We start from the raw sequence: 18,586 nt of genomic DNA on the forward strand, positions 1-18,586 counted from the left end.
GAGTGATATTTTTTCCTTTTTTGGGAGCACAACTAAAGAACAGAATATTTAATGGCACAGCATTATGTATAAGTAAACATGCATGTGTGTGAAAGCTTGGCAGAATAATAGCCTGTAGATTTGTAACGGGAAAAAACAAGTATTAAACAGCCCCGTCCCACAGTGAACTGGTACTGTAGCCTGCAGGTAGCCTATGTACAGACTCAGCCTCTCTTTCACCTCAAGGTGAACACAGGCTGAGATGCATGTCTGTATTTGTTTGTGGGGCTAAAATATTGCTGCTGAACTAAGAGGTTGGCTGAACTTCATTTGAACTTGCTTTGTATGGCAGTGTGCTCTCACACGGTGAACAAAATAATTTGCATACAAGTACGCGACTGGACAAACACCAGATTTTAAAAATGTGATGGATGCAGCATAAGTGACCAACCACATTTTACACATGACAGCTCACGGTCACTGTCTGATGCACTAAAAAAATGCGTCTTTTCTTTATAATAAAATGAATCTCATGTCTTGGCAAAGTCTGGATGGTGTGTCTTTTACACAGTTTTCTCTTTTTAAGTTTTAAATGATCTGGGTGAGATTATAGAGCATGGATAAGCTGTTGCAAAATGAACCGTACTATTACCAAGTATATGGATCTTTTAATGGGTATCATGTGATGAGTTTTTTCAATATTGAAGTAGATTGGTATGAATCAGCCAAGCACTAGTTTCATCCAATAATTATCCCACTGAGTTTAACAGTTAAAACTGCCAGTGCATCCACATTACAGAGGTGGGAGAGCCACTGTAGAGTCACATCATTCAGTCACTATGTACATCTCAATTTCCCAGCATTACTAGGAAAAACTATGTTGAATTAAATCAACTCTTAAGTGTTGCTCTGATATAAGCTGTTCTTTGGTCTATACCAGCAAAGCGTTGGTGCCACTCTGGAGCCAGTTGTCCGGGCCGGGAGTCAGTTCTTTGGCTGTCGAAACGCAAAGAACTGGTTCCATAGTAGGCACTGGCTCTAAACCAGCACCTGAACCACCTTTAGATTTAGTGTTTGGCCAGTGTTCAGTTTGTACTGTTGGCTACAAACAAGATATCAAAATGTTATTAATCTGTTTTTAGGTTCAAGACCAAACTGTCTGCAAAAACTCATGGATATGTCTTTTGATTTATGTGCACTTTGGACATTTTTTTACTCCTTGCTTGAAAGCTTCTTCCACTTTTGTTTTCTTTCCTAGTCTCCTTTGAAGAGCAGTGGCAGTGAGTGGTCACTATCAGAGCTGGATGTTTTGCTGCTGGCCGGCACAATCGGACACACTCTCAGCTTGGCGGCCAGCAGCTTTGTAGAGGAAGAGCACCAAACCTGGTACTTTCTTCTCAACACTCTCTGCCTCGCCGTCTTCCAGGATGTCTGCCGCAAGTACTTCAGAGAGCAGAGAGGCTCTGGAGATGAAGAAGATCATATCCTCCCTTCCAAAGACAGCTACCACTCTGCTCACCCTAAAGCAGAGATTTGCTCAGAGAAGTGGTTAGCGTTAGCCACGCCGCCCTTCACTCTGGTCTGCTGCCGACTGCTGCGCTCCCTCAACCAGACCGGGGTGCAGTGGGCTCATCTGCCTGACATGGGACACTGGCTTAACAGGTTGGATTTACCAATATTTAAAATGATGAATATTATATAAAGAGCTATACGAGGCAAAATTGATCACCCAAACAGTAAAAAGTTATTAAACTATGGAACTCCGAAATGGCCAATATTAATTAGATAATCACATAAATAAATACAGAACAATATTAAAGAAAAATCAACCCATTAATTATAATTATAAAAACTGTATTATGGAGTGTTATTTTATCATTTCATGTATTTTATTTTGGCAGTTTTTATTTCAAAATGGTATTTTTTCAAAGGCTGCTTTTTTTTTCACACTGGTATTTCTGCCAGTGACTCATTATGTCACTTGTCATGACAGCGTTGTTGTCACCTCTCCCGACTTCTTTCCTCTCACCCAATCACATGCCCCCAGCCTTTTAGCGGGCTTGGCAACTGCTGCCAGATTATTTCATTACATCAGCCAGTCTCACTGAAATCAAACAATATGAGCATAGATAAAATACACAGAAATGTACGTACATATAACAGTTGTTACACATTGAGAAAAGCCTTGACAAGTAGAAATGCTTGAATATAATGCTTTTAAAACCTTTCAAATCAATGACAGATTTTCATTTCAAAACTTAACTTGTTTCATTTGTGAGGAGAATACTCTTACTATGCTAATTTTCAGGTACATCATTTTATTTTGGGTTACTAGAATAAGTTTACATGCTTTGTTTTCTCATGATGTCCCCTGCTACAGCACTGTATTCCCCTCTGTCTGCAACACTCTGTTTTAGCTCCGCTCTCTTGTAGGCCCTCCTCAATACCTTTTTAACTTTCAAGATCTTTTACATGCACAAGAACCTAAATAAAAGCACCGAAGGAAAGGAAAAAAACAACAAAGCATATTAGGTCTCCTTAAATCCAGTTTTCCAAGTTCTGTTTGAACATGAGATAAAGATAAAGATTAGATTTAGATGTGATCAGGGAACAGAGATTAGCCAGCTACCGATCCTACCTTTCTAGCCAGCTACATTGGCTTGATAATTTGGGTATGTTTACCAGACAGCAAAGCAAAGACGGACTGTTCACAACAACAGATACCTGGTTAACTGAGAATTACCTTGGCACCATTATGATGCTGTGAGGTTCCCCATGACACACCACTCTATGAATAGCAAAACAATAAAGTGGTTTCTCCTTCTCAGCAGTCTCAACATTAAAGAGCTGAATATTAACAGTGATTACACTGAAGTTTAGAAGTTAATCTAAAGGTGCATTTGATACAAAATAGGTTAAATCTGTGCATAAATCCCTTTGGGTGTAGGAACTCCATGTCTTTTTCTCTTGTTATTGCAGAATATTAGCTCCACTACTGTTGAGGCTCTGAGAACAGCAAAATCTTGTTGCTGTTTGTTCTGTCCAACACTTCTGTACTGGAGACTGTAATGAGCATGGGGCTGCTAGCAGAGCTGAGGACTATTAGTCTTGTGTTACAGTGTATTTTAGGTGGATATGTGGGGACATGCAGGTGACAGAACATTACAAGAACTCATTTTCAACCCAGTTCCAGTCGATGGTGCGAGGGGGGAAATCGGCGGTAAACTTGATGTTTTAGTGTGAAAACACTGCTTTCAATGTTTAAGTACTGGTGTTCAGCAGTCACATGGGGATACATTCATTATTCATTATAAGACAGACACAGCAATTCGTCCAGATACCACAAGACAATAGTCTCAAGAGGCGAATGCAGCAACAAGATTATGATCTCCATTTGTCTCTCCACCTACACCGAAGAGAAACAGATCATTGTAACAAGTTCACTCCTGTTCTCTGGGAGCAACTGAAAGCCATTGTGGTAAATATAGAAAATCTCCCAAAGGTATAGACCAGGCTGGATGGGTGTAATGTAAAGGGTGATTACACTTTGGGAATGATTTATTCATCAGAGACAGTTAAGAGAAGGTACATGGTGGTAATAATATACATACGAGGTTTTTAACTTCGACACAGAGAGATATTTAAGTGCACTTTTCAGGCTGAGAACCTGACAGGGCCCTCTACTTAGCATTTTTTGAAAGATTCAAGAAAGGAAAATAGCCCTCTGTGATTGCTAAGATTGTAGAAAAAGTGTGATTTTTCAACCTGTGACTGCCTCAGAGCCATTAACATTCTGTCGAGAGCATGGGGCAGGGGGATTATGGTTTCTTCTTTAACATGCATCACATTGTGGAATAGAGATGTGGATTCTGACCTTTTCCCTGTCCGGCGTTGCCCTTTCTTCCTACCTGCACTGCCTGTTGCTTGGATAATGAGATCTAGGCAGCGTTATGCCTCGTCTTGTCTCAGAGCACCCGACTTACACTGCTGTCTGATCCAGCTAACAGCTAAATACACTGCTTCTGTCCAACTTTGATACGTCCTTTGAGGTCTTATTTCCTGTCTGTGCTGTACTGTATAGCCTTAAATCCAGGGAACAGTTGAAGAACCTCCTTAAAGTTTAACCTACTGCTGGACGATATGACTGACAGTGTTGGTCTTATCAAATGTTCTCTGTTTCTCTGTAAGTAGTCTACTTCAAGGTTTGAGCTTTCTGTTTTTGATCAATTAAATAACTTTTGCTCATGATACTTTGAAGGTGCAATATGTGAAAATTGGCTGCCTGTTGTATTCATACTCAAAACAAATGGGGGCAGCATGTCACCAAAGTAGCCGCTAACGGCCCTTAACTGTAGCTGCAGATCGCTAGTTAGCTCAGTTAGCTGTGCAGCTAGCAGTCGAGACTGGGAGCTTGTGTTGGTTGTTGGTGTTTACATCACTGGCACAGGAGCGCTGGACCAGGACAGGCCAGGGCTAGATGGTTAGCATGCTAATTTCAGTAGATATCTCTGTAACACAATACATAGACATCAAAGTTAAAACTGTTATTTATTCACATTTATTTGATAATTGATTTAATTTTTTAATATTCTCAACTAAAATTCTTCCATTTCGCACCTTTTAAGGTAGAATAAAGAAAATATTTAAACACATACAATATGTGCTGTCAGTGTGTTTTAAAATGAATTTCAAGTTCTACATTCAAGGAAACTGAAGGTGTTCTTGTCTTTTTGTTGTGTCTTTCCAGTTCTGAACACAGGACAGTTCTGTCCCTGCTGGCCGCCTTCTGTCTGGTTCTTATCTACCTCCTGGTTCAAAGACGGTGCTCATGGGTTTCCAAGGTTGCCCTCGCCCTCGGACTTTTGGGTGTCTACTGCTACCGGGCAGCTGTTGGCAATGTGCTGTTTCCCTGGCAACACTCGGGTCGAACTACATCCAAGTAAGTTTTGTGTAAAAGCCTACAATCATCTCTTCATTCACTTTAGTCGAATATCTGTCCTCTTTTAGTGATTTGTATTTGATTAATGTCATGCGGCAGAGCGTGCAGGCTGCAGTGCTGCGTGTGTCGTCTGACAGAACACTCAGACCCACATCTCAAAATTGTGAAGTGATTTTTCTTTACATCTTCCCACATTACAGTTAATCTCCCCTAACCCAGTGTAGCCTCCTAAACAGACAGTGTCTTCAATTTAATTAATTACATTGAAAGGGGAGCCAGGCAGTCCATGATTGTTGATTTAAATTGCAGTGATATCGACAGTCCTTTTCTTCTCCAATACAAGTCTCTGGCACAGCCACAGCCCCTCTCGTCCTCCTCTGTAACAGATGAAAATAAAGTCACATTTTCACAACACAATGGAATAAGCTAGCTAATTAGAGTAGTGATTGAACAGGGAAAGTGAAGAGGCGGTATATCACCATGCAGATTATTGGGAAAATAGTTTTGTAAATATGCTTTTAATTAGGCTTGAAAATACGTTTTTTTCAGCTTCTATGATTGTAATACAGAATCATGCATTACTCGCCATTGTTGAGTCGTAAAAAGTGTAAGTAGTTGGAGGATTTGGAAGTTTGTAGAAACTTCTGTGAGACTGTGAGGAGATGTACAAAATACAGCACAGGCTGGAAAGAGGAATTTGAAATCAGAAATCGGAGCTGCTGTTAGCACTGAACAGCAGCCATTTTACACCTTTAGATATCAAATCTTTCCTCTGGCAGTATTACAGGTCTGTGTGAGGTTGTGTGCGAGCAGTGTGGCTTGAGAGACGGCAGTGTCAGTCAGTCGGTCCATCTGTACTTTTTCCCAGACTGCTCTAGACAATTATTAGACAGCTTTTTATAAAGTTTTGTACAGATATTCATGGTCCCTGCAGGATGTGTCCTAATAACTCTGCTAGCCGTAATTGTTGTCGCCAACGGTCTCTCGCTCGTCGTTTCATCTAAACCATGACTGTAGCTGCCAGTAGTTTCTCATAGGATGGTGATTGATTCAACCACAGGCACATTACTTGAAGCCGGGCAAGATGGATTTGTGAAGTCACATGATCTTGTGAATGCAGCTGCCTAGAAAGGTACACCAGAAGGTTCATGTTTGTAGTTTCAAGTGTGAACATGTTTTCGGCAACTACTGGATGGATTTGGTTCATGTTTCCCATGGTGTGAATGGTATTCACGTTGGTGATACCCTGGCTTTTCTTTTAGTGTCCTCGTCAAATGACCAACATTTTCTCAAACTTTCCGAGTTGAAGCTCCGACTTGAGGCGGCGCTCACGATAATTTTCACGATTGTTCAGACACCATTTGTACGCACTACTGCCTCAGAGAGCTGCTAACATGACAGGATAATCATATTAATCAAGCAGTTCTTATCAAGAAGAAGAAATTGTAGTTACTGTACTGATTAATGACGAGCAGGTTTTAACAGCTTTTTGAAAAGAAAAAAAAGTTGTTTTTTTTATCTGGATTGTTAAATTGCTCCAGAGTTTCTCCCTCCATCACTGAAAGATAAATCTTGAGAAGAGTTTGGAGTTCTTCTGCCTGCAGATGCATTAAAACCCCTGTGGTTTGTTCCTGAGGGTATGAATCTCCTCTCCTACACCCTCAGACCTTAATCTAGCATATTAGGTCCATAATCACACTCGCTTTGCACAGCATATGATAAAATAGTTCATGTGCTGCACAAACCTTCAGTGTCCTGTGCATTTGAGACAATTTATGTGTCCTTGAAGTCAACCTGAATAAAGAAAACCTGTTAAATATGTGTTCTTGAGGATTGATGCTTCTTTACCTTGCATGCATCTAATCCTTAAGCGCAATCTTTATGTAATAGCTGTAGTTACTTGTCCAAAATGAAAGAAAATCGACAATCTTGCAGCTGCTAAGTGTGGTCATTTTTCATCCTGCAGACTGTAGGAGTTATCTGCTACTAACCCCGTCAGAAAATAATGAGTGTGCTGGGCTGCACACACTTCTCCTGTCTAGTTTTCCTGACCTCCCTTCATCTAAAACCAGTACCTGGCCTTCCCTAACCTTTCCTGTTCTCCTTGGCAGTCTCTCCTACTTGCTCACCTAATTAAAAGCTCACCCTCTCACCTTTACCCATACAAAGACACCTGACTGAAGCCATGCGAGGACCTCCGGCTCCTTTTTTGAAGAATAGTATGATTGACGAGGTTGACAGTTGACCCAGTCCATCAGCCTTTTTCTTCAGACCTCAACAAGTTGATCATTACGGTGCGCCGCCCTATGGATGTATTTTAGACTTAGTCCAGATTACTTAGCAAAGTTCTGAATAAAGCAGAGATAAACTTCAGTCTTGGGCCCCATAACATGCAGTCCAGCTCCGGTGCTGTATTTTGATTGCTGGGCAAGGAGAAGCTATATTTGTGTAATTGCGCTAGAATGTTGCCTCCAACTTCTGAATTGTTGGAATCAAATAATGTGGATAATTTCCCCTGGGTCGGATTTGTTTTGGTTTGTTATTTCTGAACCACCATATAGACAAATTTATGTTTATTTGAGATGCAACTTCAGAGCAGTTTTGTCTTACTGAAATGTAAAAAGACAGAAATGTTGCATTTTTTCCCCTGTTGTGTGTTTTCCTTCACCGCCTAATGTGAGTGTAAAAAGGAATGACTTTGTATAATGACCCTTTTTCAAGTCTGGTCTTCCTGGGCTACTCTGTGTGTGTGTTTTATCAGAGTAAAGCCCCCTGACAACTGCCCACTTTCCTCCTCGCCTTCCCTTTTGTGCCAACTGCCTAATTGCGCTGTTGCATCTTTCAAAATGGCTAATGGGGCTGGGAACAGCCAACGCCGCTCACTTTAAACGGTTCAAAGAGTTACTTGAATTGATGCCGCTGTGGATACAGTTTGTCTCTCTCTTTCTGTTTTTCTCTCTGTCGCACAAACCCTTCCTCATCAGAAATTAGCCTAAAAATAGACAGCAAGTCAAAGTAAAGACACGGCAAACATGTACTTTGCATTATTTTTATTTTGTTAGATATTGAGAGATCGCAGTTTAGGATCCAAGCTATAAAACTCTATAAAGATACAATAAAGATAATATAAAAGATGAACAAGTGCTCAAAAAGGAAGTAGCTCAACATCAAAGCAGCCGGCCGTGGGCCAAGCCTGTCTGTGCCTGTACACATCATAGCCAAAGTTTTCTGCCGTCTCCGTCCTCCTTCTTAGCATTTATGGTACATGTTCTACCAAACATGAAGGCAGGAGAAGCGTTTATAATGTTCATGTTTTCATCTGTGTTTGTATGTGCTGCGCACCTGCACAAAGCATGACCCATTTTTAGCGCGCAATGCTTCATGTAGAAAGGGGACTGTTGTGCAGGTTCCCAATTTAAAAATATTCATGCATACCGATCCCGCTTAAAAATGGAAATATATTCAAACTCGTCTCAAAACACCTGTGAACCCCTGCCACACACACACAAACAAACACACACATACACACACACACACACACACTGACAGACACACAGAATTCAGTTTTATTACCCATGAGGTAAACCATTTTATAACCCTGTTTCAAAGGCAGTCTGTGTTGGTACAATAAATCAGTGGTACATTTAACTAATCATTATCCTCCACTGACTTCAAAGCAAAGTTCATAAAAGTGCTTATGTGTGTGCTTTATATTTCTAAATCACGCTACTGTTTCAGAAAGATTTTTTTTTCAGTCTAACATAAAGATAAAAAAGAAACACTCGCCGGCAGCAGAGCAGATATCGATCTCGTGGCTTGTTGTGTAATTAGATGCTTTGTCCGTAACCATTGTTTTAAAGTCTGCCACTTTGTCCCACAGAAGGCCCACGGCTCAGACAAAGTGTCCAGGCCCTCTTTATTCTCAGGCGTCTGCCTCAAAGCCGTCCTCTGGCAGTGAATTACCTGTTTTGGCTGATTTACTGTAAGTGTTAGCCTGATGCAGGTGATTGATGATGGGCATGCACCAAACATGTTGCGGGGATTGGATGTAGTCTTACCTTTTCTTATTCACCAGCACTTGTTTCCAAGGTAACATGAATCCAGACAGCTCCTCTGGACTGCAGCTTGACAGGCTTCTATTTTCTGTCCACTGTTACTACAATTAACTTAACGAGACACAGCAAATATGATCAGATTTAATTGACTGGGCAAGAAATGCAGAGGATTCTCCTTGAAAACTTTCAGATCTTTAGTTTTTTCTCAATAACATTATATATTCATGGATAAATAAATAAAAATCAAAGTTTAAGGTTTTAAAAACATTATGGTATTACATATAGCGTCAATACTTAGAAAACTCATCTAATCTGCTCCGTCACTGAGTGTGCTTTGATCAACACAAGCAAACAACTCCACCGCTGTTTTCAGTCCTTTTGATCCAAGCATTGCTCAGTTTTGATTGGTGCATGGGCTGTGTTCATGGCATGTCTGCTGCTTTCTGCTAACAATCACACAATGCGATGTGTTGCATTTATAGATGCCAAAATTACAGTCATGCAAAATGACGATTATTCATAAAAGTCAGGTATCTCAAATTACTGCTGACTTAACTACTGAGCATCTATCATAATGGGAATGTTGAATGAGGGAGTAATTTCAGAAAAAAAGCCCGTGACAACAGCTCGGCCCACCTCAAACTAGTGAGAATTAGATTGTGGATCTGGCCGCATCTTTCTGTCCAAACCTGACTGAGTCCGAGAGAGTACTAGATAAGCCCGACCCCAACTTGACAGACATTCTGTCAGAAAATGATATGTTCATGTAGGAACCTGTCCCTAAACAGTAATAAGTTGGTTGCAAGAATTTGTTTTCATGGTCTTTAAAGGAGACCTATAATGCTTTTTCAGTTTTTTGCCTTTTCTATAGTGCGTTATGACTTCAGGTCAAAGTCTACACAAAAAACACTGCTCCTGAAATGCCTGAAACGACTCGTCAGTAGTCCCCCTTTAATTCTGTGACTTTGTGACATCACACTACATCACAGAGTCACACATTGGCATAATTTATGCCGAGCAACTAGTTCACCAGGTAAGAATTAACCTAGCACGCCTGCTCAGTTGTTGTGAGTGATGCTGGGTCAGGCATGTGTGAGCTTACCAATCAGAGGAGACTGGGTATTCAGGAGGGGGGCCTTAAAGAGACAGGAGCTAAAACAGAGCGTTTCAGACAGAGGGGGAATACAGAGCTGCAGCACTGGACAGTGTGAGAAAACTGACGTGTTTCTGAGCATTAAAGCCTGTAAAACTATTCTAGTAGTAACCCAAAATAAAATGATGAACCGCAAAATGAGCATAATAGTCATTTTCTAGCGTAGACTTCCCTGACTAGATATACTTCAATCCACTGATTAATGAATACATCTGGGACACAGTATTACTGTATCTACTTTAATGACTGTTTAATGACTGCCTCGTCTTATTAATCTGATAGTGACACTCTTTGGAAGGACTTAGATTTTAGGGGTGTAGTTCTCACAAGTCCACAAGTAATCTCAACAAATGATGCCAAAAATAACAAAATGCACTCTTAGCACTGTTATTTCTGATAAATGTTGCTCTGCTGGAAGACACAGCTGAACACAATTATTGCAACAACTTTGACCTTTTCTTTCTTTCTCGTTACTGTACCGGAATAAGACTCCGCTCGCTGTGATCCCGGTCTCTGCTCGGTGGTCTGAACTACAGCACGCCGAAGGACAAATAGAGGACTTATACCAACTCTTTCATACTAAACAACAATAACATATCTGAGGAGGGTAGATAGGATTAACATTAAATACTAATGACTCAACAAATACACTGGCTGTAGTCTTGATTAGAACAAAAATGTCCCTCTAGACTGGAGCTCCAAGATGCTTTGCACACACACACACACACACACACACGCACACACGCACACACACACGCGCGCACACACACACACACACACACACACACAGCATCATTAATCCAGCATTTGCCACAGTTATATTCTGCTTCTTAAATTGGCTATTAGCTTCCTTATATCTCTCTATTGGGGATCATGACTTTATTGTTTATGACTATTACAAACCACTTCACTCCGCTTCAGGATGAGAGGACTTGAGTGGTTGCAGGACTTGTTTAGTGTTGTTGCATTTCCTGTTATGTAGAGTTGGATGGAAATCATAGATTGCATAATACCCCTTTAGCTAAAAGACCAGTCTAATTTAAGTAAGGGCTGGAGAAGTAGAAGAATCTGATGTGCTCTGTGATATACTATAACCAGGAGGCACTTAAAATAACTACAGACACCTTTGAGGTGAAATGACATAAACAACAAATAGCCTTCACTGCTCAGACAAGGAGGGCTTGTGCTTTCTGCCCTGAAAATGTCAAAGCAAACAAGATTTCCTTTCAGCCTTCAGAATTTTGCATGCCTCAGTGTTGAGGGAAGTGTTTATTGTTTCAGACTGATGTGGATTAGCGGTGCAGTCTTTGAGTTAGATGCAGAGGTTTCAGAAGGGAAGGCGTCTTTTAATATCCCACACGTAAATCTCATGGGTTTCCCCTCCTGCTTCCTTTGTGTAAAGCATAGTTGTAAGATAACAGCCACATGAAGCGCATAATACAATACTTTTTTGTGAAGCACAAACATGTAGCCACAGAAAAGATTAGTTTGTAATTCTCTCAATTTTTCCACCTTGCGCACGAGTTGGCGAGTAAGCCCAGCAGCTCAAACCCATCAATGTCCTCGCATAAAATCAAATCCAGGCCAGGATTTTCCACTTTTCCGTTGCATAAAATAATGATGAATACAATCCCCGCCACATTGTTAGGGGAGTTGTGAATAATAAAGACTCCTGCTGTAGAGAGCATATTACTCTGCTCCTTCCCTCTATTGGAACAGGTTTCCATAAAACTCACTGATTAATAATACATGTCCAATACTTGCTAAACTCCTCCAGGGTCAGCTATTATCCTGTAGTGCTTCTGCAGCTTTGACTGCATCCTGCTGCAAAAAGAGATGTCCCTTTACTCTGAGGTAGCCTTCGACCGAGAGGAAGCAGGTGTCCGATGTCATGCTTGTGAACAGAAGATTTTCTAAATGTGAATATGGCTTTTGAGCCCTTGCAGATTGGAAATGTGTCCAGAGGCTGCTTTAAATCAATGTTAGATATTATTCTGAATATCTTAGTGTGCGGTGGTCAATAGGTGAATTTATAAAAATATTTTATTGTGGTTGTCTTCGTTTTTGCAGAGAATACAATTAAAAGCCTCAGTTTCCTCAGGATGTAACTCCTTGAAAATCCAGTAGCTCCCTCAACTTCATTAGTGCTCAGTGCTCTTTATTTCCACTCCATCCATTATAAAATAGAATAAAACAACTTACCGTTGCCGTGGCGTGTACCACTCTTGTTTTCTATTTTTTGTGTTGTTGAGGCTATTTACTCTTTCTTGGGTAAATAATATTAATGAATTTAAGTTAATTAAAGAGCAGATTTGATGGGGAAAAAATGCTTTTCATTTAAGTTTGTGTGGATAAGAGCATATGCTGAATGCCTGAAATGGAAATTAGACTCAAAGTAATTTGCCTTCATAATCGAAAGCACTTTTCCCTTAAAGCTTCAATTTGGGACTTTTTGAGCATATGAATTATTGATAGTTGAAAAAGGTTTTTTGTGGAGTAAGCCTTTTAGAAGGAGCCTTATGGAAACTTTCTTTGACCTTGTAGTAGCTTCAGACTTCAGACCCAGACTCGCTGTTGTAGGGGTATAAATGACAGACCTTGCCTATCTTTAAATCTGTATTTAATCCTGCTGACATGAATTCAAAGCTTACATTGTTTACATCCATTGAGGGTGGAACCTCCTGCTTTCTAAACGTGAGAGGGTAGGATCACAGCGTTACATACATGTTTACTTCAACATACAAGTTTTCAACACATAACATTATTATGACGTAATGAGTTTTGTTTGTAGTTAGCAGCTACATTATGTCTTAAACTGGCACTTTAGGATAACAAAGTAGAGATTTAAAAAAAAAAAAACACTTCTAAGGTGCAGATTCTTCAAAACTTTAAACTTTTGTGTATAATGTGTTTGTGTAAAACAGAGAATTTGGGAAATGATGACATCATCAACTCAATTGACCCATCCCCATTGTTGTTTCATGTGAAAACAAGAACATGCACCTAAAACAACAACGGCGGACTTCTGGTTTGCTTACGCTTGGTTAGCACCAATGTAAGTTCTTTGTCAGCACTGTTTGGTCTTATTACAGTTTAACTTGGCGGTTAGGGGTCATTTTAATTAAATAGAATAACCTCAAAATAAAAGATTCACAATAGAACCAGATGGTGAACACAAACATAAAGCCTTTTCTTTTCTGATGAGAATTGCTCGCCTTCTGCATACGCCAACATTTTTTTTCCCAGCTTCTGGGTCTACTTCCTGATCATGCAGTCCACTGAATGTACACAATCAAGTTTCTACTACTGGAGTTCCTGCTCGGCTCATAGACTATAAAATTCACCGATGTCACAAATTTAACAGTCGCTTTTCTCTGCACGAGAACATTTTTACAAATATAAATCTCCATGGATCAAACATTGATAATAGAAAAAGTCATAATTGACTTTGTTTGCAGTTTAAGGTGTCCTGTCAACAGTTTTACTGACGTCTCAGTTATAATGACGCTATGGGAAAATGCAGTGTTGCCCAGTGATAAGTCTCCACTGGACAAATTGGAAGCAAGGCCAAGCAGTGCCCTCGTATCCAGGTGTATGAACATGTGAACATTCTGAGCATGAATGTGTTCATGCTCAGAATGTTCTTCTCTGATGATTGATGCATCGTTGGTGTAAATTTTATTGCCACCTACTGGTTCAGCTTGTTTGTTTTAGAGTTTGGAATCATTTTTGTTTCCTGTGCACTGAGATAGTTTGTGAAACGAAGGTCATGCGGACAGATTTTTTTCCGAAATGTGAGAGAATAACATCTCTTTAGAAGAATATCTGTATATCTGTGTAGTCCACATCAGAAAAGAGAACAAGAAAGACAAACAGTATAAATGACGAAACTGAGTCAGGCAGAAACTTGGCCTGGTACGTAAAACAAAAATAAGAGTGAGCCATGGCTCTGAATAGAGTTCTGTCTGACTTTAGATAGATATTGATTCAATAACTCATAAATATTCACAAGTATAGCAAACAAAACCATTGTAGGCAGTTCAAGGTGCTTCACAGGGGCACAGCAAATGATAAAATTGCATTTAAAAGGCAAGAAAGAGAACAAGAAAAAAACAAATTTACAAAAAACAAAGTTAACAAGTTAAAGAAAAAGGTCATGAATCTAATAATTGGAAAGCCGCAGCATACAGTAATGTTTTCAGCTCTGATTTGACAGTTTCAGCAGACCTCAGGTATTTAGGAAGCTTGCTCCACAGGTGGAGAGTATAGAAACTAAAAGCTGCTTCACCTTGCTTGGTTTTGATCCTGGGAACACTGAGTAAACCTGGCCCAGATGACCTGAGGGGTCTGGATGCTTCGAACATACTAGTAGATCAGAGATGTGTTTTATTTCTGAGCTCCCTTTAAAAGTTTGGCAGTTTAATTCTGCCTTAAGGCCCTTACACAGCCATAGTCCACTCACACGTGTGTGTACAGACTATGCTTTATTGATATCTCCCTCACTTTCATATTAGTTTTGATGCACTTGATAGGGCAGGGCAACTTACTGTACCTTGTTGTCATTCTGATTTGTCCGCAGAGTTTTGTTTTGTGATTACTCCACCGACCTTCAATTGACAGGAGGTCTAATCAGCCAGAGTGATTGAAAACACCTGTCGGCAAACATCTCACGCTTTGTTAAACAGTGTTGTGGTGGGTTGAAGCACAAATATTGCCATGGACTCCGATGTTAAAAAGGATAAAACAAAGTAAAATTATTCCACAGTTTTGTTGTATCTTCTTACAAGAAGAAGATAATAGCGCTAGTCTAACAGGGACAGTAACCTCCATCAGTGTTGTACCAGAAAGCTTTCTCAATGTTCTCTTTTACAGATCATACCTCATATCAATCAAATGAATATTCATTTGATTATATGACTTAATAATAAATCCTACCTTTTATAAAGATTACAGTGTTCAGTTTTAGTCTGTGGGTAAGCGAGGAATTGACTCAACTTTATTGCCCTTTTACGGACTGTAGTTTGTTGTGCTGTTGAACTGTATTGTGTTATACTGAGAGACCCATTTATATCGTTACAGGGAAACTCAATCTGAGCAGCCTCCTTTTCAATATTGGATTTGAACACATAATGAAACATTTTGTATCATTTTGTCTCATGAGTTCTATTTTACTCCACTTACTACTGATGTAAACAATCTAACTGTTGTCTCTAATTGTTACTTACTCTTCAATTGTGGATTCACAGCAGGATTGAATCCCGTGGCTTGATTTTTGGCAGCTACCATTTTGCTTACATTTGTATTCTGTATTATGAGTAAAAGTATTCACTCACACTACTTACTTATACACACTTGTAGTTTTCTGCCTTCCTAACGTTCACATTTGTCCACTTGTTTCCACAGTGCTCCATGGTATCCTTAGTTGGTCTTTGCTTGTTACCTGATTTATTTTATCATTCACTGTACATTTTAATGCCACTGGCAATAGCTGTGGCACTGAACACAAACACTACCACAGGAATGTCTTGAGGGATTTTCTACAACTTTGGCACAAACGTCCACCTTGACTGAAGGATGAACTGATCAGAGCTAGGTGGTCGAGGGTCACTGTCACCTCACATCCGTCCATCACATCTTCGTGAACGGGCTATTTGAAGAAGGCTTCGACTCAAAGATGAACTGACTAGATTAGTGATGGTCAAAGGTTGCTGTGACCTCACAAAACACATTTAGTTCTTAACTCAATAATTCATGTGCTAGGTATAACAAAATATCACACACATTTATAATAGGATAAAATGACGAAGTGATGACATTTTAGATCCAAACGGTCAAAGATCAGCTCCACTTTGACATCATAATGTCCGGCAGAAAAACTTCTCTGGTCATTATTCAACACCATAACTCAGGAACAGAAGTGAAGATTGGATACTGAATTGGTGATACTAATCTTTGGAGCCACCTTGAAACTGGTACTTAAACAGATAATCTTTGCTGCCAAGTTGAAAAATGTGTGTGAAGAATCCACATTTTAGAATTTGTAGTTTCTTTATGTATAAAATGAGTCTGGACAGACATGGATGTAAACTGCAACTTAACTGCTGTGTAGAGGTGATAATCGTAAAATAAATCTACACATAGCGCCTGTAACATGTGGATCCTATTAATCCAGAGGCAGATAATCCCTGAGATACCCATAATAGTGGTACTTGGTCCATCTCCCAGATCTGTGGGATCTCCTTTACTTGATTATGTTAGGCTAGAAAACAATGCAGGCTATGTGTTGTGATCAGCACTGTCATAAATGCAACATTATGGTCTATACAAATGAAAACAGTGGGAGTCTATGATGTCCAGCGGCAGGAGTCTTGTGACTGTGACTATACTCGGTAATTAATGACAAAAGGAAATTACTCCTCTGAAGGTTTTTAGTATTCCAAGTCGGCTGTTGTAAAAATCTCTCTGTGACCTTCAGGAGTCGTCCGTACGCTGGGTTGTTTCACTGCCACTCTTCTTATCCTTTATAACCTCAGGTACCCCTTACAAAAAAAAGATCATTTTAAAATGAGTAGCAGCTGAAAAACATCATGTGACCCTAAAATGAACTGACAATATGGTAATAGTAGTGATGCAGAAAGCACAACGGACAGGGTGATGGGTGTGAGAGAGTCTGTTTTCCTCAGGCAAGTCATTCTGTCTTCCAGTCTCTTACCTTTAATTATTAATGTTACATTGACACACTGCATACTGAGAGAATGAAGGGTTATGTGTTACAGAAATATAAGAAATACTGTCTGACAAGAGAAAGAGAGGTGGAATTAATGAAGTAGTGAAGTCTGAAAACCTATTTTAACAAAGAGTCTGAGTGAAACATGCTGGAACCACAGGTACGTTAGACTGAAGATCATTGGCTCTCATATTAGATAATGTCTGTAGTTAAATGCTTTTTCTGTAGTTAATGTTAATGAATGACTCTTATGATGACGAGTCACTCAGTCAACTATGGTTTTTTTGAGCTTTTTCCATTTTCAGTATCACAGAGATGACATGGATCTAGTTGGTTGTTGACATACTGTTTTCTGTTCAAAGATATTGTCGGCTTTATTCTCTGTTGCATTTGATTCATAAAGATTGTTGTTTTACTTCACTGTTTGACAGGATTGGTGTCACCCTTTTTTGATAGCATTGAAGCATTTTTCTTTGATCATTCAGTATATAAAGTTTGAATCAGTTCATTGTACGTTTACCTCTGCATATTTAATGGCTTAAATGCATGAAAAAGTACAGCAAGACTGCCAGAATCCACCTCCCAGAGTCACTTACCACAATTACTTGAAAATTGAACGCAGCATTTTTTAGAGAAAAATCAATACTGGCTTCCTGCAAATGCAAAAATGACACTCTGTAATCTTTCTCTTTTAGGGGAACAGTGGAGGCGCGATTTGTTTATGTCTTCGTTTTGGGCATCCTCTTCACGGGCACCAAGGACTTGTTGCGGTCCCAGATCATCACAGCAGATGCCAAGTTGAAGAGCAGGGGATTATGGGAGATTTACAGTGGCTTGGTTTTGTTGGTTTCCCTGTTGTTTCGTGCTCACAACCTACCAGTCCTCTGCTGCTGCCTGTTGATCCAGACGCTCATGGCTCAGTTCATCTGGAAGAGGCTTCACTATGACGCTGCCCAAACCACCATCATGCATTACTGGTTTGGTCAGGCCTTCTTTTACTTCCAGGTAAGCAACAATAAAAGTGTCAGTAATAACAAGGATTAACAGCCACTTTGTCTGTTAAGTAATACTGTGTGTCGCACAGTGTAAGGTGTCTAAAATAATGTAAAATCTGTATGTTTTTGAATTGCGTTAACATGAAAACGTTTTGTTTTTATTTCTTAGATTGTTGTGTTTGACATGCCAATGTATGCCACGAACCTATCCCAAACTAGAGAAGTTAGAAAACTGGAGAACTAGAGTCCGAAATTGAGGAAGCTATCGTATCGTGTTGGCTGTTTTGCAGCACCCACTTTTATTTAATCCCTCTCGGGTTAAAGGAGACTTATTATGCTTTCTATAAGTTTTTTCACTTCAGGTTCTCCTGCATGTAAAATATGTTGTAAATTAAAAAGCCCAAAGTCTGCACCAACAGGAGCTCCTCTCTCCCACAGAAAACACTGCTCCTGAAACGCCTCGTCAGTAGTCCCGCCTTTAATTCCGTGACTTCATCACACTACGTCATATTTGCATAATTTATGCAAATAATAATAATTTGATAATTTATATTCACAGTCAAAGTGAAGCTAACTGGAAGCTGAAAACAGTACAGAGCCAACCAGAGACGTGGTTAGAAGTGCTGACTAATCAGAGCAGACTAGGTATTTGGGAGGGGGGCCTTAAAGAGACAGGAGCTCAGATAAAGTATTTCAGGACTGGACAATATGAGAAAGTATGAAGTATAAGTGTTTTTT

The 18,586-nt window shown here is 39.8% G+C and overlaps 1 protein-coding gene across 1 annotated transcript in view; it reads left to right on the forward strand.

Moving 5' to 3' along the window:
- pigg (phosphatidylinositol glycan anchor biosynthesis class G (EMM blood group)) overlaps positions 1-18,586 on the forward strand; it is a 74,686-nt gene that overhangs the window by 38,225 nt on the left and 17,875 nt on the right. The window contains exons 9-11 of the mRNA XM_084352457.1: positions 1,238-1,641; positions 4,727-4,918; positions 17,549-17,858. Coding sequence (XP_084208583.1) covers positions 1,238-1,641; positions 4,727-4,918; positions 17,549-17,858 — 906 coding nt within the window. The remainder of the gene's footprint in view (positions 1-1,237; positions 1,642-4,726; positions 4,919-17,548; positions 17,859-18,586) is intronic.

This window comes from Pagrus pagrus (genome assembly GCF_965226575.1).
Source record: "Pagrus pagrus genome assembly, chromosome: 5".
Classification (NCBI taxonomy): domain Eukaryota; kingdom Metazoa; phylum Chordata; class Actinopteri; order Spariformes; family Sparidae; genus Pagrus; species Pagrus pagrus.